The sequence below is a fragment of the Prosopis cineraria genome, unplaced genomic scaffold (assembly GCF_029017545.1).
Source record: "Prosopis cineraria cultivar Desert tree isolate PC_DT_omini unplaced genomic scaffold, ASM2901754v1 PC4, whole genome shotgun sequence".
NCBI lineage: Eukaryota > Viridiplantae > Streptophyta > Magnoliopsida > Fabales > Fabaceae > Prosopis > Prosopis cineraria.
In genome coordinates this window covers 38,743,069-38,765,630 of record NW_026555335.1, presented here as the reverse complement: position 1 = coordinate 38,765,630, position 22,562 = coordinate 38,743,069, and the positions used below count along the sequence as shown (strand labels likewise).

Here is a 22,562-nt window from a genome sequence, read left to right as displayed (position 1 = left end):
CGTCTTCTTGCAAAGGGGGATTATTTTCTTTTTCTTCAGGTATGTTCTAACTTTCCTGTTTAGATTAGCATTTAAAAAATTTATTTAATTACAGAATTAATTTTATAGTTATTTTCTAAATAATATTAGCATTTTAATGATATGATTATTTTGTAGGATAGAGTAAATATTCTGATTAGGATTTTTTTTATAGGATAGTTAATCTGATGATATGATGGATTAAAAATATAGGTTAAAACTCTTAGGGATATAATAAATATTATAGAATATTTTCTTGAGGTTAAAACTCATGTTTAAGAATTTTTGAGTTAAAATCTAGATCTATATGGTTGAATTTATGTGGAATCTGAGATGTAGGGATAAACCTCTGATTATTAAATATTTATTTAAGTATGAATAGGTATTTTTGAGGTTATAGAAAGGTGATTTGAGGTTTCAGGATAATTTTAAAATTTTTAATTTATTTTTGGACGAATTTTTAGAATATAGAAGGATGAAATTGTGATACTAGAAGTGATTTGAGGATAAAAAAATAGTTTATTAGGGTACGAGAATTTTAGAAAAAGAATTTGGGAAGTTAAATGAGGCATAAATCTTAAATTAGTATTAATATGGATTATAGATCTAAGACTTTCTAATTCTTTAAATTAAAGTTATTTATTTTAATATAAAATTAATATATAGTATTGTGAAATAATTATGTAGATTATATTGACAAAGATAGTGGTGAAAAAGGAGTTGTGAAGGGGAACTTGTTATTAAAGACACAAGGTAACCATTATTAATGTGTTGTGATGAATGTGTTTGTGAATGGTTATGTGTTGACTTGTTGTTTGGAAAAACTATGAATTATTAAAAATAAATACTGTTATATACTTGTTTGAAATTATTGCCAAGTGGGTCAAAAATTTATTTTTATTTATCATGATGAGATATTATTGTTCGGATATATTCCTGTTTGGATATATGAATGATGCATGACTTGTTAGGGTATTTTAATGTATAGTGTTAATGGGAATTTCTGTTCGGTTAATTATTACCACGTGGTAAGCCCTCATTGGACCCAATGAGTGGCGTGTCGCTTGGTCCAACTCACCTTTGGCCGGGTGATTTGGCGTCCGAGCATGGTGAAAGGAGGATATAAGGTGCAGTCATGTAATTAAATACTTGTTCGGTTTGTTTGAAAATATTGTTTGGTTAAATGTTTTGTGTGCCCACTTAGCAATCGCATGATTAGTTACATCCGCATGCATCATTACATATTAATTTTTGGTTACTGGGACTTTTAAGTCTCATTCCCCGTGGTTAATATTTTTACAGGAACGAGTCCGGCCGAGAAAGCACCAGAGGTGTAATTATGGTGTATGAGACACCATCTTTTACGTTGCCTCTTAATTCGGATTATACAATGTATCTTGTGCCAACTTAGGACATATCTTCTTTGTGAAGCATGTAAACTTTAATCCTTTTTATTAAAAGTATTTATTTGACCAAGAGGATTATGTTTGTCCCTCTTGATTCATGACCTGATTTAAATATCATGCCATGAGGATCCTGTCTGTCCCTCATGGTTCTAATTGCCTTTTTGGATATTTTAAGACTTGTGTTATGTCTTGGACGTATCATGGTAAGAAACTTTTTTACCATGATAATGGTTTTAATAATTTGCTGTGGTATGTCGTCTTAGATGTACCATGGTAGAAATTTTTCTATCATGATAAGAGTTCAATGAAAAAAAAAGAAAGTAAAAAAAAATATTTGTTGAATTAATAATTTACGAAAAATCGGTTTGTAAATTTGAGGGTGTTACATGAACTATATATTGTCTAATGTGATTAAGACTCACCCCTGCTTGTTTTTTGTTATTAAAGGATTGAGCATTGAAAGTATTATAATTATGCATATGTATGTGTGGTGGTGTATTGCATAGGTGTCCTATAGTTTATTGAGTGCGGTATAGGGTTAAGTTTATGGTTTTAGAATTTGGATTGAAAATTAGACACCTAAATTGCATTTTGATTGTAAAAGAAATTAGTTAGAAAATGGGTGTTCAATTTTTGTTTGAAGAATGATTTGAATGTGAAACTAGTGCCATTAGCTAGAGCTTGAAAAAATCTTTTTTAGACACCTAAACCTCTTTAACTGGATGTCGAATAGAGAAATAGAGTGCGTCAAAAGTTCACTCCAAGATACTGTTATTTGACAACATCAATATTGTCATAACTATGCAATGCACTTCGGTACATGGCATAGAGAGAGGTGTGCCACGGAACAAGACACAATGCACCTCCCTGTCCTTCACCCTATTATATTGTTTTCAACTATTGTACAAATGTTTTGTTACAAATCTATATCACATACTTCTATATTCATATTTTACTCCTATCTTATTTTATCAAATGATATTTAAGTGTTCTTTAAGTTTGAAAACTTTTGGGATCCCTTTTGTTGAAATTTTATAAACTTGTAATCTAATTGGGTTAATTCTATGATTACCTTAGTTTTAAAGTTAATCATGAATTTGTAAAGGGGACCTTACATGCTAGGCACCTTGTACTAATAAGTGGGATATTTTTCTCCTTGAACCATTTTCCAGACAAGCAAAAATCCCTTCCATTAATAGATCACTAACAAAAGGATATTTTTTCTCCTTTGGAAAATGGTTTAAGGGAAAAAAATGCTTTACTTATTAGTGTAGGGTGCCTAGCAGTCCTGAAAAGAAAGTATAAAGGTAAAAATGTATATTAACCTTATATTTTACTATTGAAAATCAAGCATTCTGATGTTTGAACTTTGAAAGTAAATTAGTGCAAAAGTGTACTATATGGATTTAGTACATGTGGATTTAAAAATGTAGGTATAGAGATGGTAAGATCATTATAGTTAGACCAAATATAGCCATTTGATATAGGAAAGAAATATAGGTGGATGATATATTATTTACCCATACCACATAATATTATTTATTTGATATTATTTTAATACTTGTTATCAACCAATGTAGTTAAATTTCATCAATTTGCTTACAAATCTACAAGATAATTTTGTCATTCATTCCATTTATGCAAGATATATTGACTAATGGACACTATTTACAAATAGTATCGTTATAAGATAAGTGTTGTTTCAGTTTGCCTTTATTCATTCTAATTTATTTTATACTTGTATCAAATTGTTGTGCATTTTTAAGAACTAGTCTATTACACTTGTGATCTTCCTAGTTTCCATTTTGAATCCATGTTGTTTTTTCTATTTTCAGGTTTTTTTACTTCATGGAAGGTTAATATTTGGAACCAATGCTAAATCTATATTCCTAACTATATTTCTTATTGTTGCTCTTGTTGATGTATTCTACGCTTTCATAGTTAGAAAATTGTTAGATGATTTTTCTCACCAAACGAGAGTGTTGTAATGGTCATAGTTATTGTTCTCATAATATTTGTAAGTTACCTGTGACCTAACCTGATTTAGTTATGATAACTGTTGAAAATTGTGTTTTAGGGCTAATCATTGTACTATGTATGTTGTTATTTAATGAATTTCTCTTTTGTTATTATATCAATTGCATGTTCACTAGATAACTGTATCTTTAAACAAACTATAGTAATTGTCCTAAATGTCCCTAGTCGATTATCTATGAGGGATTATGGATGAAACAAAACTAGTATGATGTTGATTAATTATAGAGATACAAATCAAAGTCATAAGCACTTGAAAGAATATAGGGTGCTAGACTGACCTACTATGAGAAAGTTGTATGATACAAATCATAAGCTTATTTCATATGCAACTATATCACTAAGCCCTTTGACTCGAGATCATCATGGCTTCCTATATGATGACCACTGAACTTTGACTTAGTCAAAAGTCACCTTTGACTGGGTGATTATAAAGGTTATGATTGAGTTTAGTGATATTCATGCAAAGGAACATGAGTGATCAAGATAGAATTTATCCTCACATTAAGTAAGAGACATTACTGAGCCCCTCGATAAGTAAAACTGAGAAAATGTATGGCTATACTATAATAAAAAGGGTTTTTTCATTGCTATAGTTAGTCCACTTAGCGATTGAGAAAGTAACGGTTAGGTAAAGGAGAATGATAATTCCATGTCTCACACTTGACTGAAATATCGCATGATAAAAGGGATGTGATACGGTTGCATAATAGGTTATATCGGATCATTGATCCCCATGTGAATTGGGTAGTTGTAATGTTTTGCTAGATGTCACTTGTAACTTATGAGCTAATAGCGTAATTGGTCTACTACTAATTTCATATGAGCCTATATGGTCACACATAAGAATAGCCCAACTCGAGCTATAGTGTCTAAGTTCATTGAATTTGAAATATGTCTAAATTCAATGAATGTAATATAAGATAAATGAATTATATATATATATATATTTGAATATTTATTTGATAAATATTTATATATATTTATATAAAATTTAAAATATAATTATATATATATTTGAAATATATGTGTGTGTGTATATATATTTGTATATATATAATATTATATTATATTATATTATATTACATTAGTTTTAAATTTAATTTTATATGATAGATTAAATTTAATAACTAACATGATATGAAAAAATATGATGTCAGTTTTATAATTTAAATTTATAAGATAAATTTAAATTAGATATGATATCATGAACTAAATTTATGAGATAAATTTAATTAAATTTTTGTGGGCTCTATAATGGAAGATAAAAACCCCGATCCATATACTATATATATAAATAGGGATGTCCTTTATGGAAAAGGAGAGAGTTAGAAAAGTTCTAACGACAAAAATACTTTGAGAGCCACGAAACACTCTATAGAAAGAAAAAATAACGTTCAAAGAAGAATGAATGCTGGGAGCACTAGCACGCTATTTGAGTTAGAGAGCTATTCATGTGGATACCAGTGGAGGGAGCAGATCTACGTTGTTAGCTCCTGAGATCTAAACTATTGAAGAGAACGTGCACTAAATTTGAAAAATTAAAAAGTAACTCTTCTATTTACCTTGATTTAAATGAGTTTGTTCGGTCTATATCAAGATAAGGACTTTAAAAATTTTAATCTTTTGCCGCGCCTCCCTATCCAACAATAACACCTAACTTCTTTTAACATGCTCAATAAATGCTATCATCCTACAATATTATATTCTATTAGAGGCATTCCATGACTTCTTACATATAATTGACTGTTGTTATCCTTCGTGTATATAGTTGCATGAGTTGGGTTAGCTATGTTAAAAGTAGGAAGGAGAAGTATTCCCATGATCATGTCAACAACTATGTTGTTAGATACATACACATGATATTGGAGTATGGCCACTTTTGCAATTATTGTTTTTTTTCTTTCTTTCTTCAGTGGTGGGATCATAAGTGAAGTTTTAAAACAATTATGCAAGTGAATGGCTAAAAGGCATTCCATATTTAGATTGGGAATACGGTAATGTTTCTGTTACTTTCATCAACAAAAAATTTTAGAGGTATAATGGTTTATTTAAATAATGTTAGAAATTGCACCATGATACTACTAAGATTCTGAACTATGTCTATGAACTTTGTCAATGCTCTTTTAAAAATCATGCTGCCAACCAAGTACTAGGCGAAGAAACAAAACCCAGAATTGACTTAGGAATTGGAGAAGAAAGGTTCACTTTAAGGTGCAAAAAAATTGGAGGGTTTTGATATATGGATATATATATATATATAAAGTCTCAAAGTAATTTAAACCTAGGCTTTGAATTTTCTATTAAGATTATTTTTTTAAAAGGCATCATTGCGAATGTGTAGCTCTAATTCATCCATTAAACACCATTGATTTTCATTGTTTATAACTTTTTTTCTTCATTTTTTATACCAAGTAAAAAGAAAATGATGCTTCGGTAGATTGATTTTAAAAGTTGACCATAATTTTTCATTATAGGTAATTTACAACCGTATTCTCATTCTCTCGTGTCTTAAAATCTGTTCCCAGGTTTTGACTGTCCTATTGTTGACCTCAAGAAGGGATCACGGCATAGTACCCCGTGATGCTTATCCTCCCGAACCAAATAATTCTAATTTTAATGACAAGATCAACAACAGACAATCTCCAAGATGACGTTTGCCCTGGACAAAGGATGTCATTGTTAATGGTAGACCAGTGACGGCTAAATATTATGATACTTGCCAGTTATATAGACCTCCCCATTGCTCTCATTATTTAGTCTGTAATAACTGTGTGGAGTGATTTGATCATCATTGCCCTTGGGTGGGTCAATATATTGGATTGGTAAGCCATTTTTCCAAAATATAATGTTCCCTCAATTTCAAAAGTGACATTATTAAAAGAATATTGCCTCAAATTGCTGCTATGATAATATGATGTTATTTTCATTTAGAAAGTTGAGTTATTTGCCCCCCTAAAAAAGAATATTGCCCTGAACCATTAAACAAATAAGACATTCAAAGTTTTAATATAAATTAAGTTCAAATGTATAGTTACTTTTGAAGACAAAATGCATAGGCAATTTGAGTTTCTACTTGATGATATATTGGGATGTTAAGGTAAAATGCTTGCAAACTATTGAAGTATTATGACGGAGAGTGCATAAATGATAGAGTTTGCTGTGGGACTAAGGTTAGGAGTGGTCTATTTTATATGGTATTAATTATTGTCGTACAACCACAAGGACATGCATGTCACTATTATTAAATTGTTGTGGTGATAATAGATATAGTCATGATGGTGATAAGTCTTGGTTTTCTTTTGTCTCTTGACTGCAGCAAAATTACTGATTTTTCTACATGTTTGTCTTCTATGAGAATCTTCTTTGCTTATATATGCCTGGCTTTTGATGGTTCTACATCAAAAGGATCATGGATTCAAAGGAGATATCTATTTGGAGAGCGGTGATCAAAACTCCTACCTCTATTGCACTAATAATCTTCACCTTTCTTTTTGAATGTTTGTGGCCTCGCTGTTTTCCATACATATCTCGTCAGCATAAACTAAGTTTAAATGCTCATTCAACTCACCATCCTTTTTCATGATATCTTAAATGTGACTTTTTACTAAACACTCTCTTTAGTCTTATTTATAAGTCATTTCTACCAATCTCATCAATACCAATACATCAAAAGTGCAAAGAATAAAATTTAATAAAATTATAAATATAACCCTCAAAAAGTAAATTAACTATATAGTATTATTTTTTCTATTTCTCTATTTCTCTTACTTTTTAAGGGTAGTTTAGATATTTCATTTGAAATAAAATATCACTATCAATCTAATGACTTATTAAGTGGACCGCTTCACCCTTCTAAAAGGTGATCAATAAAGTGGACGAGGGGGGAGGAGTAATTCTTAGAGTGCAATATTCTATATTTGAAGTAAAATCTCATGTAGTTTGTTGTATATAGTGATATGATGTTATTGGAACTATCACTTTTAGATGTCCATGTTTGGTTCACTGGCATGTGAACGACAATCCCTTTTGTTTTATCTATATTCTACATACGAGAATTATAGATACCAGTATGATGGACGAGACAACCCATGTAATAAAGGGATACTTGTCGTGGATAGTGCATTGTCTAATAAGTCCCAGGATTTAGGTAGGAAAAAGGATAAGATGGTTCATAACTTTGGCACTCAAAGCGAAGGTGAGACATATGTCCTTAAGTTGGGGAATCAAATGGGATCACTAGTGGTAAATTAAAGGTAGGATCTCAACAGAGGTGGCTCTATAGAGCTATACAATTTCCTTGATGTAAATTAAAAGAATAAAGAGTTTTTTTTTTTAACAAAACGAAAAGAATAAAGAGTTAACGGGCGAGAGAAAAAGAAAAGGTATGTGAAAGATAGATTAAGTTGGGGTTGATAGGGAAGGAATGTTTTGTCTTTTGGTGAAATATGAAGCATGATTGAATCATGCTTTATTAATCATAGTTACTTTGTGAATTTAATGTGAGGTGATCACTTATGTCGTTCAAAGTAGAATGTGTGTACATGAAAGGAAGAAAAGTAGAATTTGTGGAAAATGATAGTTTGAACTTGTACATTTTGCATTTTTCTCGTTTCCATGGTTTTCTCTTTTTCTTTCTCCTACATTGTCGTATTTGCAATCATGCTTAGTTTTCTTTTCTTACTTTTGCTTTTATTTTTTTTGGGTAAGATGAGATTAGGTTGGCTTTCATTTTGTCGTGTCACTCCTTCATCCACACAATGGTATTCCTTAAATGAATGACATCCAAAGTCAGGCTTTAGAGCCCGTGATGGTGGAATTAGTTATGTATATATTTTCTTCAAGGAAAAAAATACTTTGTTAATTTTTACAGCTTATCCTATTTTTTTTATCAAGGTTAATAAGTTTGTGGATAAGGTTAAGTTTCATTTTCTACTTATTGCTGTTACTAGGTCCACAATATCAAGATACTGATTTAGTCTGCAAATGTAAATGAATAATTAAAACACTGTCAAGACGAGAAAACATAGACAAGAGATTACAAGACAATCGTAGCTTCTTACTCTAAGGCTTATGGGTTGAAAAATTATGAGTTATGTTAAGACTTTGATTGACCCATATGAAGATCTATGTGTTTGTCATGTTAACAAACACGAAATAACACAATCCATTATACTAAACAAGAATTTGAATATAATAAACTTCCATCAATAAATTCAAAAATTATTTGTAGCAAGAAAAAAAAAATAAACTTAAAAATTCCAAACCTAATTCAAAAATTCCTTGGCAACTTCTCTTCCACTATTATTGTTCATGATTAATCTCCTTTTGCACTCTCAATAGGGACTCCTTTTATTTTCTTTTTTTTCCCCACACATATTATCACTAACATTGGAATTCAAATGGTTTTGACAAAAACAATGTCCAAGGAATATGCAAAAATTGCTAAACAATCTCCATCAACATTTGAAAGGTATAAAAAGCATCAACTTGAGACTTTTGCTTTGCCAAAGGGGTTTTCATACAAAATAAATGGAACTATCTTAAATTTGTATCCACATATTGAGAATTCTAATGTAAGGGGAACGAAATACAAAGTACGTAGTTGTTCAATGCTAATGGCCACTACATACAGATGATATTGGAGGATTGATTCCAAAATTCTCATGAACTTCGGGCCTTTCATTCTTCCCTTGTCATCTTTAATATTGAAATTTGAAATGGTCGCTGAAATATCAGGAGTCAAAGATAATGAATCATAGATAAATGCTAAGAACTTAAGTTACAAGGACTTTTATTTTTATGAATAATAGCTGAAGGGGGGTCTTGTATCAAGAACTATAATAGAAAGAGGGGAAGAATTACAAGCACAAGGAAGGCAAGAATATTACAACAAGAAGGATAAGACCACAAAATTCTCTAGCCTAAACCCACGTGTTCCCTTATACATATAACCTTCAATCATCCCTAAATCTTAGTAGAGGTTTATGAATTCGGTTACTGTATATGCCTTATGGCTTGCTCCATTACACTCTGCTCCACTATTGCAATAGAATGTCCTTGGTCCTGTGATAATGGTACTTGTGATCCCATAATCAAATTTGTCTATTCATTTTTGTCAGCTTGCTCCATCTCATTATCTACCAGCTCATTAGCCACGTATCCCTCCACCTCATTTATATTTTTAGCATTCATAACAAAATTCAAATGGCAACAATTCAAAAATATTTTTTGTGGAATCTAATAAACTATAGCAAGCTAGATACCACTAAACCTAGGAGAGATCCACAACATGGTAATTTTAAAATTAAGCTCAATATTGTGTTTAAGACATTCTATGATCAAGTAGGCAATGAGGATATTTATCAATCCTTTAGCTTAATTCTGAATATATGGTAACATGTTGGAGGTATCACCCAAATCTCATCTATATTTCTTTGATTTTGTTTTTAAAATCTTTAAAGATATATTTAACCATAGATTTTTGATATTATCAATAACAATACCCCAATATTAGACATACTATAATTATAAATAATACATCAATATATCTTATATAACTATATATAACACACATGTCATAATTAATATTCAAGATATTTTAATTATTTATCTGAAATGCAAGAGCATAAATTTTAAATTTTATCTTACAAACGAAAGAGATGTTGTAATAATCCGAGCATCAACAGCGCTAAGCCACATTCTTCAAGTAATCCTAAATTTTAAATTAACTTATTTAAATACAAGTTAAAATATTTTAGATTTTATATTGTATAAAGCAATATCCAACAATTTGCATCCATATATTCAAAAGTGATAAGTCATTTTTTTATTTTGTTTTATATTTATCTTCATGGTTAATAATGTTATATGATCTTAAAAATTATACTTCTAAATAATAAAAAGACATTGAAAGAAAACACAAAATAGATATATTTTTGTTTTCCAATAATTTATTATCATGTGTGAGTCAATTACTAATTATACAAACAAGCTTTTCATTTATCTCTGTATGTTATATTATATTCTACCCTGGTGCCACTCATTGAGCGTTATATATTTGAGAGCATATGATAGAACAAAAAGAAATGATCATTAATGGAATGGAATCAAGTGGAGAAGGACAGGGTGGAACGAAAAGGAATATTTGATTATTTGGAAATTTTAATAGAGAAATACATGATTTTATTTAATTATTATTTAAGAATAATTGTAAAATTAATATATTTGAATTGGATATAATTATTTTTATCAATTTTAGGATAGAAGGAAGTGGAAGAGTGAGAAGGAGTGAGAAAAATGAGGGATAATTTTGTAATAATATTATTTATATTAGACCGTTCCTTCCTCAACCCCTCAAATTGAGAGATTAAAAAAAAAAAAAAAAGAGGTTTAGGATGGCTAAGAATGGCTTAGAAGGCTATCCTAAACTATTCCACCTTCTTTTAAAAATTTCTCCCAAATAATAGTATCTAACTTTTAACCATCCTACTCTCCTCCATTCCATTGTAAATGAAACTCACAAATGCTACCTATATCTACTATTAATTCTATAAACATGTTTTCAACTTTTTCTTATATGTTAAATAAGACTTTGATACCACTCATGTAACAAATGCTCTAAAGTTGGCAATTACACAAAGGAGGCCAACAAGGATTAATGGTGTCTACTCACACCAAGCTATGCTTCCAGTGCTTCTTTAGTTGAACTCTTTCTTATAAAAATATTAACCATAGGAAATGAGACATAAAGGTTTCAATAATCAAAACTAATATGCAACAAAACATATAATATAACCAACTATGCGATTGCTAAATGAGGTATACAATAATGATTTCAAACAACAATTATCCAAACAAAAGCCAAACAAATTGTATTTATTATGACAATACCTTATATCCCTCTTAACACTATGCTTAGAACCAAATCATCTAACCAAAGATGGGTTTGTCCAAGCTAATAGCCACTCATTAGATCTAATGAAGGCTTACCATATTATAGAAAAATAATTCTAGACAAAATTCCCAACAACACAATATCTTCCAAACAAATCTCAACATATCATGCATATTTCCAAACAAAACTAAACAAAAACACAAACGAATAACATCATACTTTTGAACAAGATTTATTTCGAACATAACATATAAAGATACATAATTCATCCCACTTGGCAGGTAATTTCCAAACAAATCCTTAAGTATCCATATTTCTTCCAAACAAACCTCAAAATAATATCGATCCTAATTTTATATCCTCAATCAAAACTTTAATTTTTATAATTAATTTATAATTTAAAAATTAGGATGTTATAGCTTGTGAAGCCTTAAAAAGTATCATATAAAGAGAGATCTCATTAGATTTAAAACTTCAAGAGTTTGTGTATAAATGGAATTTGAGTTGATGGGTTATACCATTTATATCTTTTTTGTTTAACCTAACTCTGTCACTTTCTCTTATTTGTTGGACCATGCTCTGATATCATTTATTTTTTAAAATAAAATTTTATAAATAAAAATAAACAGAACATAAGTAACCCCTTAACAATGATGAAAGAGGCATGAAGTCTTGAAATAGATTTCGATTATTTGGTACATAAAATAACGCCTTTACACAACAATATCATCTACCGAAATATTCAACACCAAATCTTAGCTATTCATAGCAATTAGGGATGAGGGGATCTTCTGATGCCATTTTGATAAGCCTTGGAGTTGAAAAATGCTTTGATACCACATTTCTTATATGTTATGAGGCTTGTTAACTCAAAAGAAAAGTGTAAGAGTGAGTCTAACTGGAATGAGAGTGTGTGACATATCTCTTTTCTCTTTGAAATTTTTTTTCTTCTTCTCCTTTTCTTCATTATTTTTAGATGTCCACCCTAAGAATTAGTGTTGATAAGGGTGCTTACAAATCTCTTTGATTTTGTTTTTATGGTGCTCTTATGATTTCTTTGATATATCTTTTATGCACTAACATTTCTTTTATTTCTTCTCCCTCCTAGCCATTTTTTGATTAAAAGGTTCCTTCCCTTGATTTAGGATTTGGCCAGGTTCCTCTCTTCTTACCCAATTTCTTAATTTCCAACCTCTCTTGCCTATATCTAAGGCTCTTTCTTTGCGTGCTTGTAGAGGATTGAGAGGCCTCCTTCCTTCCACATAAAACTATACCTAATTTACCCAATGTTACATGAGTCATTATATTTTATCTATTTGTTTATTATTTAAATTCAATAATTAAGTTAATTTTAATTGAAATATTTTTGCTTTTGTATCCTCTTCATATTTTTTTAAAAATAAAAAAATCAATGTAAATCTATATAAAATAAAATGTCAAACTTAATTATACATTATATAGACAAAATTGTGCCTTATTATTATTAATACATCATACCAAGGAATATGGATAGATATATGGATCTTACACACCCTACTCTACGTATTAAATCAAAGTACACATTTTCCCTTCATATATATAAAACTACATTTATTTGTCAGTTTTATTTTTCTAGTAATATATTTGTTTTTGCTTTTTTATTAATTTATTTGTCGTTTTTTTTTTTAGAAAAAACAACTTAACATACACACACACACACACACTAAAAATTAAATTACAAGCAGTGAAAAACTGAAAATAGAGACAAGGTAGTCGTCAAGTGAAACATTAATTTCATAATGCCAGAAATCAGAAAGGAGAGTGGAGATTTCCACGATAAAAAGGTTGCCTTTAGACTTGATGAAACATATCATACATATATTTGTCAAACACGGAAACACACTGATGCTCGGTCAGTCCTTGATCTAGCAAGGTTATAGAACCATAAGATAATTAATGGCTCCGCAATTCATGATGAAAGACGGTGCCATAAGCGAAGGCCTTAATGCCTCTTATTATCTCGAAAAAGGTCTCATGCATATCATCGATTACCATGTGAATTTGAATCTATAATAGCATAGGTGGGATCTCAATAAAGGCGGCTGCATAAGGTGATGCCATAAAGAATAAAGGTAAATTAAAGTTGTCCTTTGGTGAAATCTGAAACGTGATTGGATCATGCTTTGTTGATAATATATGATGCTTTGTGAATTTAATGAGTGGTGATCTCTTAAGTCGTTCAAAGTAGAATGTGTGTACAATAAAGGAAGAAAAGAAGGAATTGCAGAAAGTGATAGTTCCAAATTGATACGGTACCGTCATTCTTCCTTTTCCTTTCCTTTTCTTTTTCTTTTTTCGTTTTCGTTTCTTTTCCCTTTTTTTATTTTTAGGAGTAAGATCATACGTTGGCTCGTGCAAATAGTGGTAGAAATAGTTTTGTCTATATCTTCTTTAAGAAATTATTAATTTTCATAGCTGGCACTGATTTTTTATTAATACCAATATGAATAAATAGCAATGTTTACCTGAATTTACTGTCGTACGTTTAGTAGAATAAGCCATTTCTTTACAATGTAATAAATTAAAATTTAAATTCTCATTGGGAGATGTATATTACCTCCAATAGGAGGATATATGCAGGTAATGGGGAAGAAAACTGACTTTGTGCCGTAAATAGCTCCACAAAAAAGGCCCCACCGCTTTTCCTCATGAAATGTTAAAACATATCAAATCACACCTTTATAATAATTTATAATTTTCATGTTCAATCTATTTAATTTTAAGATTAAAAAAAATGATAGAAGCTAACATTTAAGAACTCGTTTGATTGTCAATACGAGTACGAGAAATAGAATAAATTGAAATAAGTTGAAGTTGGTTTGGCATGATATAAGGAAAAGAATGATAATTTGAAATGAAAATAATATGAAAATAACTAGTATATCCCTCCATCAATTTGTTCTTCTTCTTCCTCGGTTGTCAACATGAACTCCCGCAGAATCACAATTCACAAGCAAGCTAACCAGATGCAAACAAAATTCACCTAACCCATTAATCTAAACACAAAATTCAATTTTGTACTTGATCCATTTGAGCTTGAATTGGGCCTGTAGAAGCCAGGCCAGACCCCAGGCATAATGCCAGCCCAACTTATCTTAAGAAAATATCAACTGCTTTATGGGATTATTTTTTATTATATATCTCATACAATAAATAATTTTATAATTATTATTATCAAGATTTTTCATGATTCAAATACTTTAATTTTATTTAAGAATTTTATCATAATAATATTTTTAAGGACAATATAAGAATGAAGGTAATTAAATATATTAGTTTTTAGGTAATATTTATTTGCCATTTCAGAATCAACTGGGCACTACCCCTCTGCCCCAGCCCAACCTGGCCGGACAGCAGGTGGGTTGGGCGAGATCGAAGACAACAAAATGAAGGCCCAAGTGGGCACCAAATCAGAGAAACTCACTCCAGCCTAGGAAGACTCGCGAGGAGTGGCGACAAGTTGACAACCATGATGAGTTGCAAGTACATGACAGATAGACTCTTCTGTGAATGAATCAGGCCAACAAAATAGAAGCATTGATGATCTTTAAGACTTTCAGATATACTAAAGAACATGCAGCTAAGTTGCTTTCAAGCCTATTAGTTACCCATCATATTAAAGAAGGGCTGTTTTCAAAAGCTTCAGACATACCAGAAACGAATATCCTGATTCCTGAGGCAATAATCTCAACAAAACAGAAATTAATTCCAAAATTTGGTAAACAGTAACATTGATGATCAAACATAATAGGCATCGAAAATTGGAGAATCAGATTGAGAACGCACATCAGTGGCCAATGATCTTCATTGCATGTTCTGAAACCGTTTCATGATAAGAATGCTCAAGTCCATGTAACGCTGTGCGCAATTTGTGAGACAAGAAGATTCACTTGAACTGAACTTGCTTCCAGGGGTGCCCGTGATGCATTTATCCCAGCAAGCACTAGTCAGCTTAGCCACCATTTCATTAACCATCGCTCTTTCCTTCTCTTGCTGCATTGGAGAACAAAGTTAACGTATGGAATATACCATATTACTTTTCAATCACGCCTGGATAAATTTTCTCATTTCTTATACAGAAAGATTACGGAGAAACATCTCGCATTTTCACAGTAAGAAAGGAATGCCAAGAAAAGGAGGCAATGCCTAATGCCTATGATAAGGTGGAACAATAAATCATATCAATTCATCAATATATCAAACAGTACTATTTAAAAGTCATGAATAGTGCAGCTTATCTCAGATCCTGTAGAAGACATGAAAACTACATTCTAGTTTGTATTAATAACGGTTAAAGGAAGGATAGTTGAAACTGCAAAACGTTACTCAGGAAGATGGCTCAAAGAGTAGCAGTACAGGCTACAACTTACACTATCTAATTTACAAAAGATGTTCCCTACCACAATTCATTTTTGTTGCATCTAGTTTTCGGTTCTTTTAAAGCAACAACAAGCCTTATCCTAGTAGAAATTACATTACTACATGTAATTTTACTTTCACTAACTTAAAGTTTTCCTTTTCATGGTTGAAAGTATAAAACCATAAAACTAGCATAAACACGACAGGTTAAATAACTGAACATGCAGGCAAGGTACAGTACAGGTTTTGACCCAAAAGGAGAGCCTAAATTTACAGGGCCACCATGTTGCCTTTCTATACAGTTCTCACTTCACACCTTGTTATTACAATTATCCCCGATATACCTACTGCGCAGCCCCACTTTCCTATTTATCATTTAGTATGCAAACGACTGAGTTCAAGACTTCCACGCTCAACCGAGGAGCTATTGTGGCGATCAACAATCCATAAAAATAAGATAACATAGATCCCGAAAACCAAATAACTTTGCCCGCATTAGACATCCCTGCTCGGCATGGTCAAATAACTAGAAAATTCGTGGAACTACAACAACATTCTTGTGGTATGCGTGTGAATTTGTATACGATGAATCCAGTATACTGGGACACCACACAAGTAATTCGCTCAAAGGAGCAAGAGACCCAAAAAGAACAAAATAAAAGGAGAGGTTCGCAAGAATGGAAAAAGTCCACCGAATCAAATCTACCACAAATAACAGTAATTACGACTCCCCTAGGAAACAAATCCATAAAAAAAAAAAAATCTCGACATTCACTCTGCTCTTTCTTTGATTCAGCTGCATCAAGTTTCATAGAAATTAAATAGCACGGTACGAAAGATGAAAAAGGAATCGAAGACTTACAGCGATAAATTGCTGCAATTCAGCAGAACCAAGAGATGAATTATCCATGAAGATTGTCGATTGGAGTTCACTCTTCCACCAGTTGAATGATAAAACCCTCGAACGCTACTCAGACAAGGGAAGTTAAGTCAAAACCCTAAGCACATTAGAGATACAGAGAACTCTGACCCAAACCAATACAGCCTCTTTCTTTATTGGGCTGAAAGGCCCACTAAATGGTGACATTTCACCGGGCAACCCAGCCTTGGTGGTTGGTATCGACTTAAATAATAATGATAATATAAATGTCAAATGATATTAGTGTTTTTATTTTAAAATAATAATACATACGTTCACAAAAAAGAAAAACAATAAAGATATTTAAATACTTTCAAATAATAATAATGATATAATAAGTATTGTATATTGTTTTTTCTCTTCTATTAATATTTTTAAGTTGTAAAAACTAATTTTTTGAGAAGTATCAATGACAAATTTTTTATAGTCAGATTTGCTTTATATATAAAAGTTATGAATAGAATTTTCAACAATATACTTAAAGGTGTTAAATTTTGTCACCCAAGTTAATTTGAATTTGTTTAATTCTAAAAGCTCTTGTGTCTACAACAAAATGTCAATTTAGGAAGGATCTTGTGTTAATTATGATCAAAACAATCAAAATCGAACACATTGAACCAAGTCAAACTAGATCATAATGGAATGAATCCTTATAGTAGTCTTAATAGTATACATAGTACATGGCTTATTCTTTTGGTGATTTACAACTTATAACGTCGACTATGTATGAAACAAAAGTACAATATGCTATTTATGTTGATTTTAGGACTAAAACAACCTAAAAATGGCATTGATATTTATCTAAGACCTCTAATTGAAGACTTGAAAGTGTTATGAGAGGAAGATGTGGAAGTGTTTGATGCAAATTAGAAGGAGAATTTGAAGTTATATGTTATAATCTTTTGTACTATAAATATTTTTTTTCATATGAGAATTTATCTAGCTATAGTATGAAAGGCCATAAAGTTTGTCTAATTTGTGAAGAAAGTACAAACTACCATCAACTTTAACATGGAAGGAAGACAATCTACCTTAACCATTAGAGGTTTTTTAGACAAGATCATCTTGATCATAAATTAAAGAAAAATTTTCATGGTCACTGAGAGCATAATCATGCTCTGGATGCTTTGACTGGGAATCAAAGTGTATGAATGAGTGAAACACATTAATATTGTCTTCGATAAGACTTAAAAGAATATTGGTGTAAAAAACATATGAAAAAAAATGTTAATATATATGAAATGCGTCACTATATTGATATTATGTATGTAGAGAAAAACATATATGGTAGTATTTTTGAAAAATTTCTGAACATACCAAGTAAGCCCAAGGACGGTGTGAATGTAAGATTAAATTTGAAAGAATAGGAATACAAGAGGACTTACACTCGAGACCAGAAAATAAGTGGACTTATTGTCTCTCAGCCTCTCATACATTGTGCAAGTATGAGAAAATAAGTTTTTTGTAAGTGTTTACATGGAATCAAACTTCCTTTAATGCATTCTTCAAATATTAGAAAGCTTGTATATGTGAAAGAGTTAAAATTGGTAGGCTTAAAGTTTCATGATTATTATGTCTTAATGCAATAGCTATTATCTTTAGCTATTTGAGACATATTGAAAAAAGATTTAAGAATTACAATAACTAAACTTTATTTCTTTTTCAATGCTATATACAATAAAGTTGTTGATCCCATAAACTAAAAGAGTTAGAACAAGAAGCTTATACTATATTATGCCAACTTGAGATGCACTTTCTTCTTACATTTTTTGACATTATGGTTCACTTAATAATGCATCTAATGAGGGAGATAAAATTATATGTCCCTGTTTATTTAGGATGGATGTACCTGGTTGAAAAATACATGAAAATATTAAAAGAGTATGTTAAAAATCCATATCAACTTGAAGTATCAATAGTTGAAAAATATGTTGCTGAAGAAGCTATGGTGTTTTGTTCTGATTACTTGTCAAGTACAAAATCAATTGGACTTTCTAAATTTTGTCATGAGAAGAGTGATTAGTTTAAGGCACACAATGAGTATCAGTAAAGAGCATAAGTCATAATGAATTGCAAGAAGTATATTTATATATCTTAAATAATATTAATGAAGTTAAAGATTATATATCTTCTCATAAAGAACTTCTAAAGGTAAAAAATTATCGAATGAGAATGATTGAACAAATGTTGTTGAAAGATCACAATAGGACTTTTGTAGTTTAGTTCAAATAAAAAGTTTTGAATGAAAGTAATATTTTTTATACAGTTAAATAGTTGGTAGAAGGTCCTAACTTTGATGTTATATGTTGAAATGCATATAATATTAATGGATATTCCTTTTATACAAAGTGCTTGGAAGAAAAGAGTACAATATAAAATAGTGGGGTTATGATAGTGGCTAAAGATGTTCACTTCTCTAACTCAAAAGATAATAAACCTAAACGAGCAGCCATGTTTTATTTCAGGGTTATTGAAGAGATTTAGAAGGTTGATTATACAAATTTTAGAGTTTCTATTTTCAAATGCAAGTGAGTTAACATCAATTGTATTCGTGATGATAAGTTAGGATTGATAATGATTGATCTTAAAAAACTAACTTATGAGGATGAGCCATTTATTATAGTAGACCAAGCTAAACTAGTTTTCTATATCACAGATTCGACAAATAAAAATTAGTCAATAGTACTCGAACGAAAAAGAATGATTGATAGGATGATAATCATGAATCAAACTTTGATATTTTGAAACCCCTATCTTTATATCAAGGCTATCAATTTTGAATGTAATAAATGAAGAATATGCCACAAGAAGTGATTACCATGAAGGGATATGAGAGAATATCCTTATATGAATTTTATTTTTAAATAAAAATATGTTTTGTAAGTTCAATTAAATTTATATTATGAGATCTTCTTTCTAATTATCTTATCTTTGATTTTTTTCTAATTAATTTCATTTATATGAATTAATAGGGACATGAAGAATTAGAGTAGACATGGTGACAACACTCAAAGCTAGCCCACTACAGGCTAACCCATTAGTGATATTACTCTTAATAAAGAGCTAAGTCAGAGTAACCCTAGTGAGGAGCCAAATCAAAGCCAGTCTGTGAGGAGGGGTAGATGTGGTATACGATTGAGAGATTTGACATTAAGTAGGAATGCTAAGTGTAGGTTACCAATCGAATTTAATCAGAGATGGAATCTGATAAGGCCACACAAGGCCAAGTTTATTAGTTTTCTTAGCCTCCTATTGCATACCAAGCCCCCTATTGTGTTTGAGGACTAGCCTGATATGCCAGAACGTGTAAAGGACCAAATTTAGGAAAGTGTTCAGGTAAATTAAATCATAAATTTATGTAGTTATGTATTATTGTTAAATTACTGATTATTATCTTATGTTTTAATTGTAGCTCATGTATAATGTTCCTTCTAGTAAAGATTATCGACGCAAGTTGATTTCATACTGTGAAACATGTTGGAGAAATTTCAAGACTGATCTTACTAGGAAATATATCCATATCGAGGTGCCAGAGGGTGAGGCTCGTCCCAATTCTCTCAATACATACCAGTTCTTCAATGAAGATATTTGGAAAGAATTTATCAGGATTTAAGCTTTTGAAAAAGCTTTGGTCTGTTGATTTCTAATTGATTTAACTTTTATTTAGATTTACTTCAACTATAAAATATAAAATTTAATTTGTTAACAAGAAAAATGAGCTAAAAGGCAAGAAATTGCTTCAAAAAAATCAATACCCCTACACCTTTTAGGGTTAATGATATATTGATGGTAGAGCAACAAAAGAAAAGAAAAGGCTAATATTATTATTTCTCATCCCTTTAAATTTATATACAACTGTCTATATTATTCATTATGATTGTTATTTTTATGTTATAAGATGCTCTTAAGGAGCAATAAACCCAGGGAAGCTTTATTCTAAGGGTAGAAATAATATCTTGGCAGTTGCAATAGGCAAACCAAAGCATTTGAATCGTGTGAGGGGCATTGGACATGGTGTGCATATAAGAGACTAGTTTAGAGCACATGTACACCCTGACTTATCAAGAGGTATAGTGACTAAACAAGAGCTTGATACGGTGATATGTATTATGAGGCAGCAGACTAAGGATGAGTTTGAAGCTTCATTAACACCTTAGCTTTTAGAAATAAAGGTGTAAATAAAGGAGGAGATGATGAGCATGATGAGCTCACCATAGAAGACAACTACTAAACTAGTTCATACATTTCCTAGATTTTATAGCACAAAAGGGAGTAATGTTCTTAAATGTGTGTCAGAGGGTCCTTCTGGTGACAACATTGGTGAACCTTGTGAGATGTTTCTAGAAGATTTTGATAGATGCTTAGTCACTCGTGGCAGTGTTTACAACTTGGGGTCACCCATCCACCATAAACAAATTCAAGATAATCAAGTAAGAGTGGTAATTGAAGATCTAAAAGTGCTAAACGCATTAGTCTCATTCCCCACTAAGAGGTAAAGACTATGGTTGAAGCTGTTGGCAATTTTATACGATGGCTAAAGAGAATTATGAATATGGTTCAAACAAAGGTATGGAATTTCATGCATTTTCATTATGTGGCAGCTTTTCTAACATTTGTTTTTAATTAACTATTTCTTGCCTTTTTATTATATAGTAGCTTCCCTCATCGAATCTTCCAAAACTTCTAGAACCCTCGTAAGCTCCGCACCAACAAATGATCTTAACAACATATGATTCATTATTCAAATTCAAAGATTTAAAAATGGATTCAAATGTTGTGGTTAAGAAAGACAAGATAGAGGCAATTAAATGAAAAGATTTGCTTTGGCTTCTGTCAGATAGTCAGCTTACCACACCACACATTAAACTATTTATAATGTGAGTATGCTTTTCTTTATATAATTAACTTAATCATCAAGTTTAGTAAACTGACATGATTGCATTGTTATTGATACCTTCATCATTTGTGTATCATATCGGGCAAAGGTGATAAGTTCTAATTCCTTTGCCCGTATCACATAATAGAAAAAGGAAATACTCTAGAGTTAAGAGCCGAATACTTCCAACAAACAAATATGTGAAGTCAAGAAGGACATTTTTATGGTTCCATATGTCTACTCGTAACGATCACTTTACAATTAATAGTTTTTTTTCAATGTGGATTTACTTTCACTCATATCATATTTTACAGGGGACATTAGCAATTGTTTGTTCTTTCAATGAAAAGTAAGAATGTCGTCTTCTTTGCTCCCTCCATTTCAAACTTGGGAAGGAAATGAACAAGATGATAGATTATAAGTATACTTGTGCAAAATTATTCAATTTAATTTTCTTTAAATATATTAGTTACTAACTTGGTGATCTTGATCATAAAGCAATAAAAATATATCAAAATGTGGTCTTGTAAAAGTGTAATCCTCCCTCATATCCGCTCGATATAAGAGAAGAAACTAAATCACCACACTAATTACACCAAACAATAATCAAACACTTTGTTTAAAAAGCTTAGGCCTAAGACTCATTTTGCAAAATCATTAAAATCACAACACATTAGAGAATTACATAATGAAAGTAAGTCACATGCATTCATATAAACTATTACATGCATTAAAAATTACAAAATCAGGTCAAATTAAAGGCCATGCATCGTGGCATGTAATACAGAACCACACACCCTGATCTCCTTTATGTCACGCACCACGGCGCATATGTTTGAATTTTTTACTATTATTTTATAGTAAAAATGATGAACTTTTGGTGAGCACTTTTTTTACATATGACGTCCGATCGTAATGATTCAAAAGCCCACACATTGATTTTTTCATAAACTAAATAATGAGATAGGTTTGGACCCGATCTAATAATCCAATTGAAATTTAGATACTTAGGTG

At 30.8% G+C, this 22,562-nt stretch overlaps 1 protein-coding gene and 1 pseudogene across 1 annotated transcript; one reads left to right on the top strand and one right to left on the bottom strand.

Moving 5' to 3' along the window:
* Positions 1-14,828, top strand: part of LOC129309014 (probable protein S-acyltransferase 5) — a 33,512-nt pseudogene extending 18,684 nt beyond the window's left edge.
* A 77-nt stretch (positions 14,829-14,905) lies between these two features.
* LOC129309755 (mitochondrial import inner membrane translocase subunit TIM8) lies at positions 14,906-16,775 on the bottom strand. Its single transcript, XM_054951458.1, has 2 exons — positions 16,616-16,775; positions 14,906-15,387 (listed from the first exon to the last, which is right to left on the bottom strand). Exons 1-2 carry the CDS (start codon positions 16,661-16,663, stop codon positions 15,199-15,201), a joined length of 237 nt encoding a protein of 78 aa, XP_054807433.1. The 5' UTR covers positions 16,664-16,775; the 3' UTR covers positions 14,906-15,198.
* Positions 16,776-22,562: the final 5,787 nt, after the last annotated feature.